Source organism: Grammomys surdaster, unplaced genomic scaffold, assembly GCF_004785775.1.
Source record: "Grammomys surdaster isolate TR1022 unplaced genomic scaffold, NIH_TR_1.0 136, whole genome shotgun sequence".
NCBI classification, from domain to species: domain Eukaryota; kingdom Metazoa; phylum Chordata; class Mammalia; order Rodentia; family Muridae; genus Grammomys; species Grammomys surdaster.
The window spans coordinates 12022648-12038030 of record NW_021604594.1 but is presented as its reverse complement, the minus strand read 5'-3'; the positions used below and the strand labels follow the sequence as shown (position 1 = coordinate 12038030).

At 42.9% G+C, this 15383-nt stretch overlaps 1 protein-coding gene across 2 annotated transcripts in view; it reads left to right on the top strand.

Annotated features, from left to right (window-relative positions):
* Window positions 1-14955, top strand: part of Map3k20 (mitogen-activated protein kinase kinase kinase 20) — a 158206-nt gene extending 143251 nt beyond the window's left edge. The window contains exons 17-20 of one of the 2 annotated variants that reach the window (XM_028762878.1): window positions 4963-5079; window positions 7316-7390; window positions 10397-10547; window positions 13579-14955. In XM_028762878.1, coding sequence (XP_028618711.1) covers window positions 4963-5079; window positions 7316-7390; window positions 10397-10547; window positions 13579-14285 — 1050 coding nt within the window. In that variant the 3' untranslated portion in view covers window positions 14286-14955. The remainder of the gene's footprint in view (window positions 1-4962; window positions 5080-7315; window positions 7391-10396; window positions 10548-13578) is intronic. The other variant, XM_028762879.1, reaches the window with a different exon arrangement.
* The last annotated feature ends 428 nt before the right edge of the window (window positions 14956-15383 follow it).

Below are 15383 nucleotides of genomic sequence, written 5' to 3'. Positions count from 1 at the left end.
AGGTGAAACCTTTATAGATCTGGTGTAGTATGAGAATTTCAAGTCATCAGAGGCATACCCTCAAAGAGGACTTGGGTCCCAATCTTTCTTGTACTACTTCGCCATGACATAAGAGGTTCCACTATGCCATAGCTCCCAACATGATACACCATCCTACTAGTGGCCCCAAGGTAATGATCAAATGTTCACTAACGTGAGACTCCAATTCTGTGGGCCAAAATAAGACTTTTCTCTTTATAAGTTGATTATACTGGATATTTATTATGCTGGTGGAAAACAAATACAGGAAACCTGCTATTCACAACATCGTAAGAAACGACCCTGATTCAAATCTAAACTCAACTCACCACTTGCTACCTGTGTGATCTCCGTCAAATTGCCTCATCTGTCTGGGCATCAATTACCTTGACCAAAATAAGGCGCCCTGGCTGTCAGTCACATTTAATAGCCACCGCACTTCCAGGCATCTGGCTCTTATTAGCAAGGCAGTATTGAGACATGTTGAAGCAGAGGAGGACCAAATTAGTTTTATACGTTCCATTTGTGAAAGAAGATAAAAATGTATTCCTTCTGTTTAATAAAACCAGTCACCGTGATGGTTGCCAGGACTAGGTTTGCGGCCAGCCTGGAATATGTGAATCCTTTTTTTTGAAAAAAATAAATAAATAAATAATAATATTTGTTGGGCTAAACATGTTAGTATATGCCTATAATGCCAGCACTCTGGACGCAGGGGCAAGAATTGCCACAAGTTCAAGGCCGGCCTGTTCTACTTAGTGAGTGTGATGCCAACTGGGCATATATAGTGAGACCTTTCTAAACCAGAACCAAATAAAAAGATGCAGTAAGATTCAGAAGGATTATACTAGTTGGCTTTGATTGGGAAAATTAAATAACAATTAGAAGTCAGTGTCAGGAGGTGAAGCCTCAAACTCATTCTTCTACCTGTCTTCTTCCTCCATTTCTCCATAGCCGTGACTTGAATTTATAACCTTCCCCCATATGTCCCCACAGTAATCATCAACAGGTATAGTTCATATAGCCAGGCTGAGATGGTTTTGGAAAAGGAGTCTCACCACAGGACTGACTCCATAACTGTCAGCATTTGATTGATTTAGGCCTGTCAAGATCAAGGTTTGTTCAGAGTACCATAGTCAGTCTTGCCAGCTCTCACTCAGGGTCTGTACTCAGGTTTGTATTAATTTGGGGTTGTATTAGCTCAAGCCAGTCAATCGCCCTGATGAAGTGAGTGGTTTTTAAATTCAGAGCTTGGTCCCTATGAGGACCAAGATATGAATAGCTAGCAGTGACATAGAAGACCCTGCAGGAGACTTGGGAGTATGTGAGACTTTGGTTTTGTTTCTTTAATATTGGGTCTCTGGTAGCTTGGGCTGGTCAAGCTTCTGATCGTCCGGCTTCTCCCTCCTAAGGGTGGGGATCACAGCTGTGCACCGTCACACTGGCCTGTACAGCTTAACTGTTATATAAGAAAAGAACGTCAGCAGGCCACTGAGGAGCGTGTGGGAGCATGTGCTACTTGTCATCTCAGCGTCTGTGTTCGTGTCCTGTGGAACTCAGAATATCCTCAAGGATACTTTAGGTCAATTTGAAAGTGAGCAGGACTTAGAGAATTCCTCTTGCTTGTTTGTGGGCTACTTCTCTTAACTGTGTAACAATGACATCATAGCCACCCATAAGCTCTAGGAGTTTGGGCAGGGGACAAGCAAATTAAGATCAGTGCCTCGATTGAAATTCACCTCTTGTCTCTCTCCCAGCTTTGTAACAAGCAGTATCTGCCTTCTATTGACATAGCCTATTGATAGCCTATGTCCTCCTTTCTTCATGCTTTCCTAACAAGAATTTTATGGCCTCTGAAGCTGTCTTCTTTTATGATTCAGTTAAGGGTCTTTCAAATAAAAGACAAATACAATTTACAAAATAAAAGGTATAGCCCTATTATTTGGGTCCAGCCCCTCAGAGGTGAACTTTGGAGAACTGTGGGCAGAAGCTGTAGAGAAGACCTGGAGTTTTTCCCTCTCAGTGTTTGGAATTCAGCAGAACAATCAATTAGCCAGGTCCAGCCCTGTCTTTACTGCCTTCCCCACTGGTGTCTCCTCTGACTCCTCTGCTAGTTAGAATTCCATCTCTACCACCATTAGTCAAGACATACCATGAAAGCTCCTTCATCTGTCTGAACTTCATTTTCCTCATTCATTTATAAAGAGAAAGCAAACCTGATTTGCAGGATTATTATGAAGAAAATAACATGGTCTAAGCAGCCAGCAACATGCCTAGCACAAACTAAGGACTGCAAGTGGCTACTCCAGTGTGATGATGAGACGGAGGTTGTAGCTCGTGTTATTTGCCTGTTTTGTTACCTTGGCAAAGATGCCTGACAAAAACAAGCAAAACAAAAACAAAACAAACAAAAAACCTTCAGAGTCAGTTTATTTTGGCTCACGGTTCAAGAATACGGTCCATCATGGCAGAGAATTCTTGGTGGCAGGAGCCTGAGACAGCTGGCCACATCTGCAGTCAAGAAGCAGAGAGAGTCGAATGCTGGTGTTTAGCTCTCTTTCTGATTTGTATTCAGTCCAGGACCCCAGCCCATGGACTGGCAATGCCTATAGTTAAAGAGGGCTTTCCCATCTTAATTGTTGAATCTAAACAGTTCCTCACAGGCATGCCCAGAGGCTTGTATTAGCCAGAACAGAGCATAAAGTGTCAAGGGGACATGGTATGAAGAGAGAAGGGAAAGGGGTCGGGGGAGGAGGGAGAGTCTTCTGACAATGCCTCTGACTAGCACAATTCTCAAACTTGACAGGCCAAAGAAACAGAACTAAAGCAGTTCTGTGTTTGTGAAGTGTTTCGTTTATATACTGCCTTGGGGAGGTTCTGTTTCTGAGAAGGGCAGTCATGACAACAGTGTTTATGCTGCCCCGTTAGCCCATGGTCCCTGTGCTCCTGTAGCTGTGGTTCTAAACCAATCCAAAGAGATGAGCGACATGCCAGTTCTCAGTGGAGGCTGGGACTGATGTGACAGACCAGGTTTATTCGCTGCACAAACCTTTGCTTCCTCTAATTGGCAACCTTTTGAGTGTAGCCAGGCAGTGAGGCTCTCCCGCAGGCACCTGCCCTACTTGGCTCTACAGGTCCTCCAGGGGCTCTCCCAAACCCCAGTCCTGACTTCTCACTGAAACCAGTGGAGTTTCTACAGCCTCCTTGCTGTTCCTCCTGCACAGACCTGTGTCTAACCTTGCTCCAGAGAAAGGTTTAAGTCACTGTCAGGAAAGTGCTTTCTCATCTCAACATGTATGTGCTTGGTGTAGTATGCTTCATCCTTCAACCCTCGGTTCTTCAGAAAATGTAAGAGACAATATCAATTTACAGTCCAGAGATCAAATCTGAATTGCATACATATGTAATGTTTTATCACTAAATTCTTTCTACAGCAGTGTTTTTTTTAATTCAAGCCCCAACTTGATTCTAACCATTAACATTTTACTCTGCTTATTTCCTTTGACATTCATCTCTCTCTCCAGTCACCTAAGCAATACTTATTTTATAATACATTTCAAAGTAACTTACAGACACCAGAATCCTTCTCCTAAGCACGCCAATACACTGGGATTCAGTAAGAGATATATAGATCTGTGTATACAGTCACTGGTTTTGACAAGTGCATCCATACCCTTATGTTACCCTAAGCTGTCAATAAGAGCCCTACCACTTCCAGAAAGTCCTCTCATAGTCTTTCCATCTGAGGAGCCAATCTTCTGAAATTTTTTCCAGAAGAGTGTTGTTGAGTGTCAGAAAAAAAATGCACTCATTAATGTGTTCTTTCTTGTGTATGATACTTCTTTTCTCACTGATTTTCAGATACACACGCATTTCTGAATGTATCAGTAATTTTTAGATTGTCTGTTTTATGAACATACAGAAATTCTATTTCCTTTTTATTAATATTAATCACTTTATTAGCTATTAAGATAAAGCTTCTAAGAACATACCCAGACAAACCTTTTTTTTTCCCATTTCTTCTATCTAAATGCCTATACAAGTAGAATTTCTATGTCATAGGCATATGTTTCGTTCTGTAATAAATTACTAAAAAGGTTTTCTGAAGTAATTATACCATTTACATTTTTGCAACAGGGCATGGGAGTTCCAGTAGCTTCAAATCCTAACCAACATTTGATGGTATCAGCCTCAGGCACTCTGCTGGTGTATAATAATTCCCTATGGTTTGAATTAGCACCCCCTAGTGATCAATGATATATATAGTAGTATTGCTGTAAATTTAATATAGCATTATGAAAAATTAAGTGGCTTTACATAAGAATTTGAGTTTCTAGCTTTCATGAAACATTAAAGGCCCTAGCAAAACTGGACTCTTATTCATACATGGGAACAATTAATAGAAGCTGGACAGTGGCTACACTTTTAGGGCAACAGCCCAACTCTCAAGGATGCCCATGCCTCCCATAACTGCCCAAAGGATTCCTTTGCCTTTTATAGCTACTCAGCTGTCAGTTATCATATGTCATCACATCCGCAGTGATGTTCTTCTCCTTGTTAAGAAGACAGCGGGATGCATCTTTAACCCATGCCTCTACCAGTTCTGGGGAAAATGGTGGTAGGTAGATCAAGAGGACTGATTGGTAAAAGAATAGGAAAAGGAGAAATATGACTCTTTAATGTACCAATGATAAAATATCCTTATGGTGTTTAATACGTACATTAAATGGATCTGTTGCAAAATGTTGCACCTCAAGGCTGCACTGAGTGGGGGTTATTAGAAATACAGAGGGATCTAATTTCATGTCTTCTTTTAGAAAAGGAAAAATAAAGCACTCCCACACAACTTCATTTAGAATACTTTGTGTGTTATAAAACACTGAAATGAAGAAAAAAAAAAATCTGTCTCACTCCCTCAGTGCTGTGATTCTGCTTTAATTCCAGGACTGTAAATGGAAGATGTATATGGAGATGGACGGGGACGAAGTCGCAATAACGTACATAAAAGACGTGACTTTCAACACTAGCCTCCCCAATGCAGAGATTTTAAAGATGACAAAGGTAAGGTTCTATTTACAGCTTAAAAGCTTTTTTTGAATTCACAGATATCAAACGAAGACATTAGAATACCGCAGCAGTGGGCTATTGTGCTCCTGGATGCTCACATCAGCCCAGTATCAAGCTGCCTCTTGAAAGGCACATTTTATTTAGCAGATTGAGAGGATAATGTTTTTGTTAAAATTCCACTTAGACGGCGTGAACTAAAAAAGCACTGCAAATTTAAAAAAGTATCATTTAAGTTTCTTTTTAATCCTACATTTCTTCATACTTACTCTATCATTTATTAAAGTAGAAAAAAATGTTATCAATGAAATTATTTACTTGAAACTGGATTGACTTAAACTTTGAATAAACTTGTGATGACGAATATTTCATCTTTCGCTCTTTGCCGCTGGTGAGGAGCACAGAGCCTGGTGCACACTGGACAGTGCTCTACCCCTGAGCTGCATCCCCAGCCTGAGCTAGTCAGTGTCTGGAAGAATTGAGACAAGGCCACTTGGGGGACAGGTTGCTGCTTTGTAGCCTCGTAAATTCACACTGGAAATTCCTACAATGATTGGAGAGCCTGTTAATAATACAGAGTCGCTGGAAACCCTGAAGAAAATCTGATAAAAATGCTTAACTTTCTCCTCGAATGGAAAAAAGTTCATATTTTTGGGTTTTTTTCCCCCTCTACCATACTAGAATAAAACCATGGTAGAAGGCCTACTGCTTCAGACAAAGCACAGTAGGGCTGGTCCTCCTGACCTCAAGTAACTATCAATGCTGGTACGTGACCACCTTAACTGTGTACTGAGTTTTAGTGAAGAAAATGGAGCGTTTTGGAAAGAGCCAGAGTACAGACACAAGTAGGAAACAGACTGAGTCTGCGAAGCCATGACGTTGGACTTGTGTGTTCTCCACATAGACATAAGATGACAGACCGACCAAGTCCTTGTAGCTTACAAGTAGCTCCATCAAAAGGCTGGGTTGGTATTCAGCGTTGGATCCCTCTACATAACTGGAATTCACTTCCATGGCATTATTTACCTGTGAGGCCATGGTTTGGTTTAGTGTTTCCTTACCTTGTAGGGACACACTATATTTTGATGTCTGGGGGACTAGAAAGGAGAGGTGTTCTCCCCTAGGTCACTGTGCTGTCCTTTCCTTTTGCCACAGTTGTCCCCTTGCTTCTCTGTCCTGAAGATGTGGCCATTGTTTACCATAAGAAGGAAGTTGTTCACTGTAGAAATAATGCAGTGCAACTGTAGAACTGAATATAGAGGTCTCTGCCGTCGTGAGCCAGTGCAAAAACCGCACGGCAGCATTAGTGGGGCTCACAGGAAAAAGAGGATTGGGAAGGCCATTCAAAATTTCCAGAAACTTATTTATAAAAAAAAGAAAACAAAACAAAACACAGAGGTAGTAGCAATCTTAATTTATATAAAACCAGCCCAGTTAAATCTCTCTTATATTCTGCACCCAACTTGTACACAGCTGCTGTTTTTGCAGCCCCAATCTGTAAGGATAGGAGAATGAGAAGAAAAAATGAAAAAATACTTTATCACAATTGGCATAAGACCCAAGATATATAGACTTCCTTTGTCTTGAGACCATGGGAAAATAGCACCGCAATGTCTTTATGGGTACAAGCCTCTTGGCAACGATAGCCTGACAAACTGGGAAGCTGAGTGATTACCAAAGCCTCTGTACTAGTCACTGCTTACCCTCAAGGAAGACACTGATGGGGCCTCTCATATTATCATGGCTTTTATCTTCATATTGAGAAAGCTTTGGGCTACTGCTTCAAACAGCATGAATTAATAAGTTATCAATGGGATTGAATGGCATATCATTTATCACCCCAGAATCACCCCAGACAGGATTGAGAACCTACATGGCGGTACATCTATAATACCAAGATTTGGGAGGTTGAGGCAGGAGGATCACCAACCAGTTCTAAGCCAGGACTACACAGCCAGACCCTATCTCAAAAAACACAGAAGACCATTGGAGACAGGGACTACTGTCTCCCATCAGTAGGACATGCACACAATTTGTTCAGCCATCCAAAGAGATTGTTTGCAAATATATAAAAAAACAACAGAGCCCAAAAACATAAGTATGTTATAAGCCAGCAAGATTTTATGATATTCTGTCCCTATTGCAAATTGTATATGGCACAACTGGCCTCAACTATACAGGGCAGCGCAGGGCTGTGTTCTGATACTAAGCCATCCTCACTTCTGTGTTTCAGCCACCATTTGTGATGGAGAAGTGGATAGTAGGAATAGTGAAGGATCAGACTGTGGAGTGCACCGTCACATACGAGGTAAGCTCCTGAAAACAGGCTAGGAGTTTCAGCCCCTGTTAGTGAGCAGGGATTGTTCGGGTCTCTGTGGGTACTTACAGCTTAGTACGTGCATTGACTGGAAGAGAAATTACATACCAGCATGCATAGACAAAAATAAACACACTTTCTCTAGCAAAGTGTGAGGAAGGAAAGAAAACACAATAGAATTTAGGGTAGTGCCTATACTGTCATCAGATATCGATTGAATACTGTGTACACCCTACTTAATAACATAAAAAGTAAGTAGAACTCACTTGGAAGTAAGAGTTTAGGAAAGGAGATGAGTGAGTGTTCAAAATACCAGCACACACCCCTTCAGCCACCTTGGGAGTTTGTTGTTATCGCAAAAAAAAAAAAAATCCATAAATTTCCACTTGACAAAAATCATATTAAAAAACCATGCTATTAAAATGTCCATGCTTAGCCAGGTGTAGTGGTGCATACCTTTAATCTCAGCCCACAGAGGGCAAAGGCAGACAGATTGCTGTGAGTTGGAGTCCAGCCTGGTCTACAAAGAGAGTCCAGGACAACCAGGACTCTGTTACATAGAGAAACCCTGTCTCAAAAACAACACCACCAACAACAAAAAGTATACATTTAGCACTACCTGCTGACAGAGTAGAGAATAACCTAGTTACAAGTAACCAATCACTATCTGTCAGATAGTGACAAGTAGAACCAAACAGGAGCTTAGGCTGGTAGACTGTATTTGGAGATCAAAGAACAGCCATAGGAACATCAAGTACAAGTCCCTAGGACACAGAGCACAATGATGAAGCCAGACAGGTGGGTGAAGTCGGATCTGGGGACCCCAGTGAGGACTCACCGTATGCATGGCAGGCGGTCTGGAAGCATTTTAAGCTTTAAAGATGTGTCAATTCTGTTGTGAAAACCCACAAAATCTTCTTTATGATACATAAGTCACCAATACCTTACACTTAAAGTTTTGTTTAAGGGGGGGGAGGTATTTAAATTTCATGTCTTTTACCATTTTAAAAATTCAGTTACTGTTATAAAAATATCTCTCTGAAAGTATACTTCAATTCTGTATTCAAAAAATGTACTTAATGCTAATAGCATTGTGGAAAGTCAGCAAAGTCTTCATGGCTGGTGGAACACTGGCCCTAGAAAGGCAGGAACTGCGCGTGGCACAGGCTGGAGGGGCACAGTCATAGCACAGAGTCTGGGGATGCGTGAAGATACAAGTATGTACCTTCCATTGCTAGGGCATGCACATCTTTGTTTTAGCAAGGATTCACCATAAGTCATGAGCTGTTAAAAGGCAAGTACACCTGCCCTGTCTCACAAACCTCAGATAAACACTGAAAGATGGGTAATGGTTTTCTCCTTTTGGTAGGAGAGAAGAAAGGCCCCCTGGGGTTCTGGGTACTCTGATTACAACCCTTGTTTCTCTCCGGGAACAGTGTCTCTTTCCTGCCCCCACCTCTGACGTGTGAGCCTCAGAGTGGCTGTAGTAAGCTGTAGGAAGTCTCCCTCAGACTGGACTTTGCATTCTGCTCCTTTGAAATTTCCTTTTTAGAATCAGAGACGCAAACCTTGTCCACCTTACCCTACAGCCTGCAAGGCAATAAGTGTGTCAGCAATCCTGATACCTGTTAAAACTGGTCCCTCCCTGCATCCACCCAGGAAAAGCCACCTTTAACTGAGTCCTGCTTTGCCTGCTGCAGACAACTCTGCAAACACACCATGCCTGCTTCTTGCTGCTGCTTCTTACTGCCCTCCCTCTCCTTCCTCCTCTTCCCCTCTCCCTTCTTCAACCTCCTTCCTCCCTCTCAGTTTCTTCTTCCCTTTCTCCTCCTCTTCATGGGCTCCATGATGATAATAAGCCTCTTCTGTATTTCTCACTTTCCAGTTTCTAAAGATATTCTTCTTTTACTTCCTTCCTTCCTTCCTCCCTTCCTTCTTTCATTCCTTCCTTTCTTCCTCCCTCCCTCCTTTCTTCCTTCTCTCCCTTTCTTTTTATTCTCTTCTTTTTTTGAGACAAGATATTTCTATGTAGCCCTGGCTGGTCTCCCACTTGCTATTGGACCAGGACTGGCCTTGAACTCGCAGTGATCCACCTGCCTCTGTCCCCTAAGAGCAGAGATAAAAGGAGTGTACCACCACACCCTGCTGTATTGAATCCTAGAGATTCCTTTTTGTACGGACCCAAGGCCACTTACAAGCCAATGTCCCACTGAGCTATACCCACTGTCCTAAAGAGACTGTAATCTCTAGCTGCATCTGGTGATGAGGACAATTTCAGGACAAGAACTGTTGTCTCAGTCTAGTATCCTCTCCTGATACTGGATTTCTTCGCTCTCGATCCTGTCCCCTGGCGCACCTGCTCACCTTCACTCAGCCTTACTTTGTTTTCTTCCCTATGTATATTCATTTATTCAATAAGATATCTTTTTTCAAATATGAAAGACATATCAAAGAGGTAAATTGAGCTCTATCAAATGTTATAGATTCTGGGAGAAGACAACCCTTTTTTTTTTTAAGACTTCCTTATTTGCCCGGGCGGGGGAGCGGAAGCCCTTAAATCCAAGAACTTGGAAGAAGACTTCTTTATTGATTTTATGTATGAGTATGCTGTTGCTGACACACCAGAAGAGGGCAGCAGATCCCATTACAGATGGTCGTGAGTCACCATATGGTTGCTGGGAATCAAACTCATGGCCTTTGGAAGAGCAGCCAGTGTTCTTAACTGCTGAGCCATCTCTCCAGCCCGATGACCCTATTTTTAAGTATTATAATCTAATAAGTAGAAAAGGGCATAGAATGGGAAAAGAAAGGGAGATGGGAAAAGAAAAGGTACTAGAATCCACTATGGGAAAGGGGGTTGAAGTGTTCTTATTCGAATTCACTAATTTGGGCAAATTATAAAATAATATGCATTTTCCCTTCTCATTTTATAAATATATATATATATGTGTGTGTGATCATGTTTTTTTCTTTTGTTGGGTTTTTTGTTTTTAACAGAGTGACGTCAGAACACCAAAACTCACTAAGCACGTGCACTCAATACAGTGGAGCAGAATGAAGCCTCAGGATGAGGTGAAGGCGGTCCAGCTTGCCATTCAGACTCTGTTCTCCAGCTTAGAGGGCAACCCTGGCAGCAGATCCGACTCAAGTAAGTTAGGGTCCGAGCACAGCATGTGTAACTGAGTCCAGAATATTCATTATGAGATTCCCATCATAGGAGTGAGTGCCAGGCAGCTTGAATGTCTAACACAGTATTTCTTGAGTCCTGAGAACCAGTGACGGTACCTGGCAATGATGGAGGAAGCGTGGGGGAAGGATGAACAAAACAAGAGTGGAGTGGGAAGAACAGGATGGAGAGGTACAGCATGATGACTCAGCGTATGAGACACTTGTCCACAAGCCTGACCGCCTGGGTTCAATTCCCGGGACCCACATACTAGGAGAGAACTGACTCTTGTCTGTTGTCCTCTAACCACACAAACATCGTGGCATGAGCTATTTTACACACACACACACACACACTCACACACACACACACATTAAGAGATAGTAAGAAAAACTTTAGTGCATATGCTGAATAATGGTGATAGTCATTTTAAAAATGTAGAAAAGCAAACAAGACTAGGTGACAGGCTATGAAATCCATCATTATCCGGTGGACTCAAGCAAAAGTTCTGATTCCCTACTTGTGGGCTGGGCAACTCTAAGACTGTAGGGCTGAGGCACGCTCACAGCTACGCTGACGGGGGATATGTACAAAGCCACATGCAGTTCCCTCTTAGCCATAAGACATGCCCAGCCCACGGAGACCCATGCTCCTCAGCTGCACTTTTTACCCAAGAGAAAAGTATTTTGGTGACAATGACCAGAAGGCCCTCTGTCAGGCTTGGAGACAAAGACAGGATTCTAACTTACTGCCCTCAAGGGCAAGTGTCACTGAATTACGACAACCTGGCCCCTACATTGAGCACTGTAACACCTGACATGCTAAGCAGAACAAACATTCTTAAATGACCACAAGCCAGGGTGGCCAGAATCCTGAAGAACATTCAAAAGCCATCGACAAATTCTTTGACATCATGCCTTCACCTTTGTCAACACTTGATTTGCTTATATTCTTTTGGAAATAGCCATCAGGAAACATTGTCACCACCATGACTAGGCTTAGGATTTTGTCAAGACTTTTGAGCTACAAGCAGACTGTTAGATACTTTTTAGGGCAGACTATTCTGCCAAGGTTATTCCATATAGTAGGTCTGGATCTATACAAGCTCCCCTATTTCTAAACTCCTTTATGTTGGTTAAGTCTATGTACCTTGCCTAGTATGTCTGCCATACTCCTTCAAGTTCTTCTTTTAGCTGGGTATGTTAGCTCACAACTGTGATCACAGCACCCCAGGGGCTAAAGCAGCAGGACTGTTCAAGTTCAAGGCCATCTAAACTATACAAGAGTTTCAGAGACAAAAGAAAAAGACTTCTTTCTAATAACCAATATTTACAGAGCACATTTTACTTCTATAGGGCTTTCATAGCTATAACCCTGTTTGACCCCTACAGCCCCGCTCCCGTGAAGCCTGTGGGATTCTTCTCTCTATGATTCTGCTGCATTTTCTCTTCTAAGAGTCTATTTTCCCCATTTCTAAAATGGCTGCCAATGGCTTCTAAGTTTTACATAGTTCAAATCCTACCATGTTGAGAGTCACCAAATAAACATTTTTTTTAAAAAATCAGGCTGAGTTCCAGATTCCCTCTGGTAACACTTTTGGGGCGAGTTTCCCCGTGCTCTCATAGGCCATGGACTGTATCATCAGGATGTGATGGACGGTGGTAGACGGCAGAAAACAAGGGTGGGGTTGGAGATAGGTCCTAAGGTCATTTACATTGTGACCATGATGTCCCCTTCCCCAGGACACTGCCCAGACCCAAATCCATGTCCTTTGTATCTTCTAAGCATCACCTTTTAGGAAACAGTAAATTATTCTTTCTTTAAGAGTATACACAGGAGAGTTCCAGGACAGCCAGGACTACACAGAGAAACCCTGTCTCAAAAAACCAAAAAAGAAAAAAGAAAAAAAGAAAAAGCTTTAAAAGAGTGTACACAGGAAAAATCATCACCCTACCCTCTACCTCCTGCTAGGATTGCTCTAGTTTCCCTCTGGAGGCTCCTCCTGTCTTCCTCTAGTTTCTAGCCTGTGCCCCTCCCTTCTGCTCTCCCCGACTCCCTTTTACTCGAAGTTCCAATGTGGTCTGAAGACTTAGGCTCACCAGTTAGATCAGCCACGGCCTTTTCACCTGCCAGTAGCAAAAAACCCGATTCCACCTGACTTACCTCAGTGGGTCTCAAAGTTTGGTCCTGCAGGATCCTCTGTGGACTTGCATACTCTCTGACCCATCTCCAGCAGTTGGCATTTTGAGAAACTCTCTAAAGTCCCTCGAAAACTGATTTAAATGAATAAAATGTATTGTCTTCCATTATGAAAAGTTTAAAGGTGTCTTAGGCTCTGGGTACAGTGTAACAAATACTATTTGACAATTTAACAATACAATTTGACTATTGTATCTTAAGGAATGACCTCTTTTTTCCCTTGCTGCCATACTCACTGTCCTGGCTTTGCTACCATGTCTGCCTACCCTGTAAACACAGCAATGCCCTGAAATCACCAGGTGTCAGTCCTGAGTCTTCCCACATTTAGGAGAAAAGCCTTCTGGAAATCCAGCAGATTACCCCACGCCAATTCTGCTTTAGGTAGCAAAGAAATATGTCCTTGGCTGGCATCAGCCTATCTGTCATGAGCCAGAAGAGACTGTTTCCCTTAGCACACATGGCTGCAGAGACAAGACCTCAAACTCTGGCATCTTGGTAGAAGCTAAAACTGTATAGAATTAGCAGTTTAGGAAGATGCTGCTGCAAACTATACCATTCCATGTATGTGAAGTTCCTAATACAGTCAGATCATGGCTGGAAAGCCAGTAAAAATGCTAACCATATTACATTCTTAATGACAATGTACCGTAAAGAAAAAGGTCCATGTACCTACCTAGCCTGCAGCTTCCATGAATGGTAATGCTTGGCACGCCCCCAAGCAGCCTTGAGATACATCGCCTGAGCCAGGCTTGCTTATGAATTAGGCATACAGCTTTGCGGCGTGGAAGATGCTCATTTCCATTTTCCCCTGCAGGTGCGGACTGCCAATGGTTAGACACTCTGCGCATGCGGCAGATTGCATCCCACACTTCTCTTCAGCGTTCCCAAAGCAACCCCATCCTAGGGTCCCATTTCTTCCCCTACTTTGCCAGCCAGGATTCCTATGCTGCTGCGGTGAGGCGGACCCAGACTCCAGTGAAGTACCAACAGATTACACCAAGCATCAACCCTTCCCGGAGCTCCTCCCCGACACAGTATGGGCTGACCAAAAACTTTTCCTCCCTGCACCTCAACTCCAGGGACAGCGGCTTCTCCAGCCTCAATGACAGCTCCTCCGAGAGGGGCCGCTACTCAGACCGAAGCAGAAACAAGTACTACCGCGGCAGTGTATCCCTCAACTCTTCCCCGAAAGGAAGGTATGGTGGGAAAAGTCAGCATTCCACACCTTCAAGAGAAAGATATTCTGGAAAGTTCTACAGGCTGCCCCAGTCAGCGCTGAACATTCATCAGTCCCCTGACTTCAAGAGGAGCCCGAATGATCATGACCGCCGTGTGCCCAGAACCATCCCGGGGATGCCTCTGAACCCCGAGACTGCCTCCAAAGCAGGGGAAGAGGAGAGCAGGGTGAGCGAAGGGGGCTGGACTAAAGTGGAGTATCGGAAAAAGACACACAGGCAACTTTCGTCCAAGACTAGCAAGGAGAGAACCCGCGGCAACTACCGTGGGCGGAGGACCTTTTGAGGGCTTGATTCAGATGCCCTTTTCCAAGAGGGTTACCTAGTGGTTTGTGCAATGGATTTTTGGTAATAAGATATCTTGAGATTCCAGGGACCAAAAAAGACTAGTTTTTGGGGTTGGGAAACACCTTTTAACTGAAAGGACAACCAAAGCAGGGCCACAATTATGGCCATTGGTCGACTAGAGGTGACAATTAAACTTGACAATAACTGCCCATGTTTCATCCCCTAAATTAATAATGGAAGCGGGAAGAGCTGTGCCATTTTTTCTATGCTGGAAACATTCTCCGGAGCAGGCTTGGGGCTAGGATAACGCTAGTGAGAACCATGGAAAAAAAATCAAAGTTCAGGATTCGTCTTATTTTCTCTTTCATCTAAGGTTCCAAAATGGTTCAACAAAGCACTGTGGACAATCCTTTATTTAAAAATTGGGTATTTTGTTCATCATGAATTTTTGCATTTTTTTTTACCTACTGTGATGAAATATCATTTATCTTGATTGCTGAGGGATTTTTTAACAATGCCTCCCTAAATGTTGTGCCCAAGGCAAGTGCCTCACTCATCTCCACCGTGTTAGTATTTATTTTAGTGAGATATTTGTGTTTCTGTCATGGTCAGAATTGAACTGATTTGGCTTGTCATTTTTAGGTAATAAAAAAGATTATTGAAGTTAATGTTGATTGTGTGATGGCTTTCTCATTCATTACGGGGCATCAGACAGAAGAGCTAAATGGCCTGGAGGTTTGTGGCTGGTTCCTTTCCTGAGCTCCCAGGATTCTAGTTGGGTGCTGCTTTCCACCTTCACCATAGAAAGAGCAAAGAGTACACACAGCACCCTTGGGATGTCAGAACTCTAAAATCTAAAAGAAAACAGATGGAGCAGGGTAACACCGTCTCAAGCTAAAAGCCGGAGAAATTAAATTACCATTAGCCTTGTTAGAGCAAGGCAGTAAATACCAGCTTTGCAGCAAGTCGGTGTGCAGCAGCTGGGAGGTAAGAGGGGCTGCTCGTAGTCTAGAGCAGGAAGCTCATGGCATACAAGGATATGAAGCATTGTGAAATACTTCCTATTTTGCAAGTCAGAAAGTCAGGTGGCAGCAAA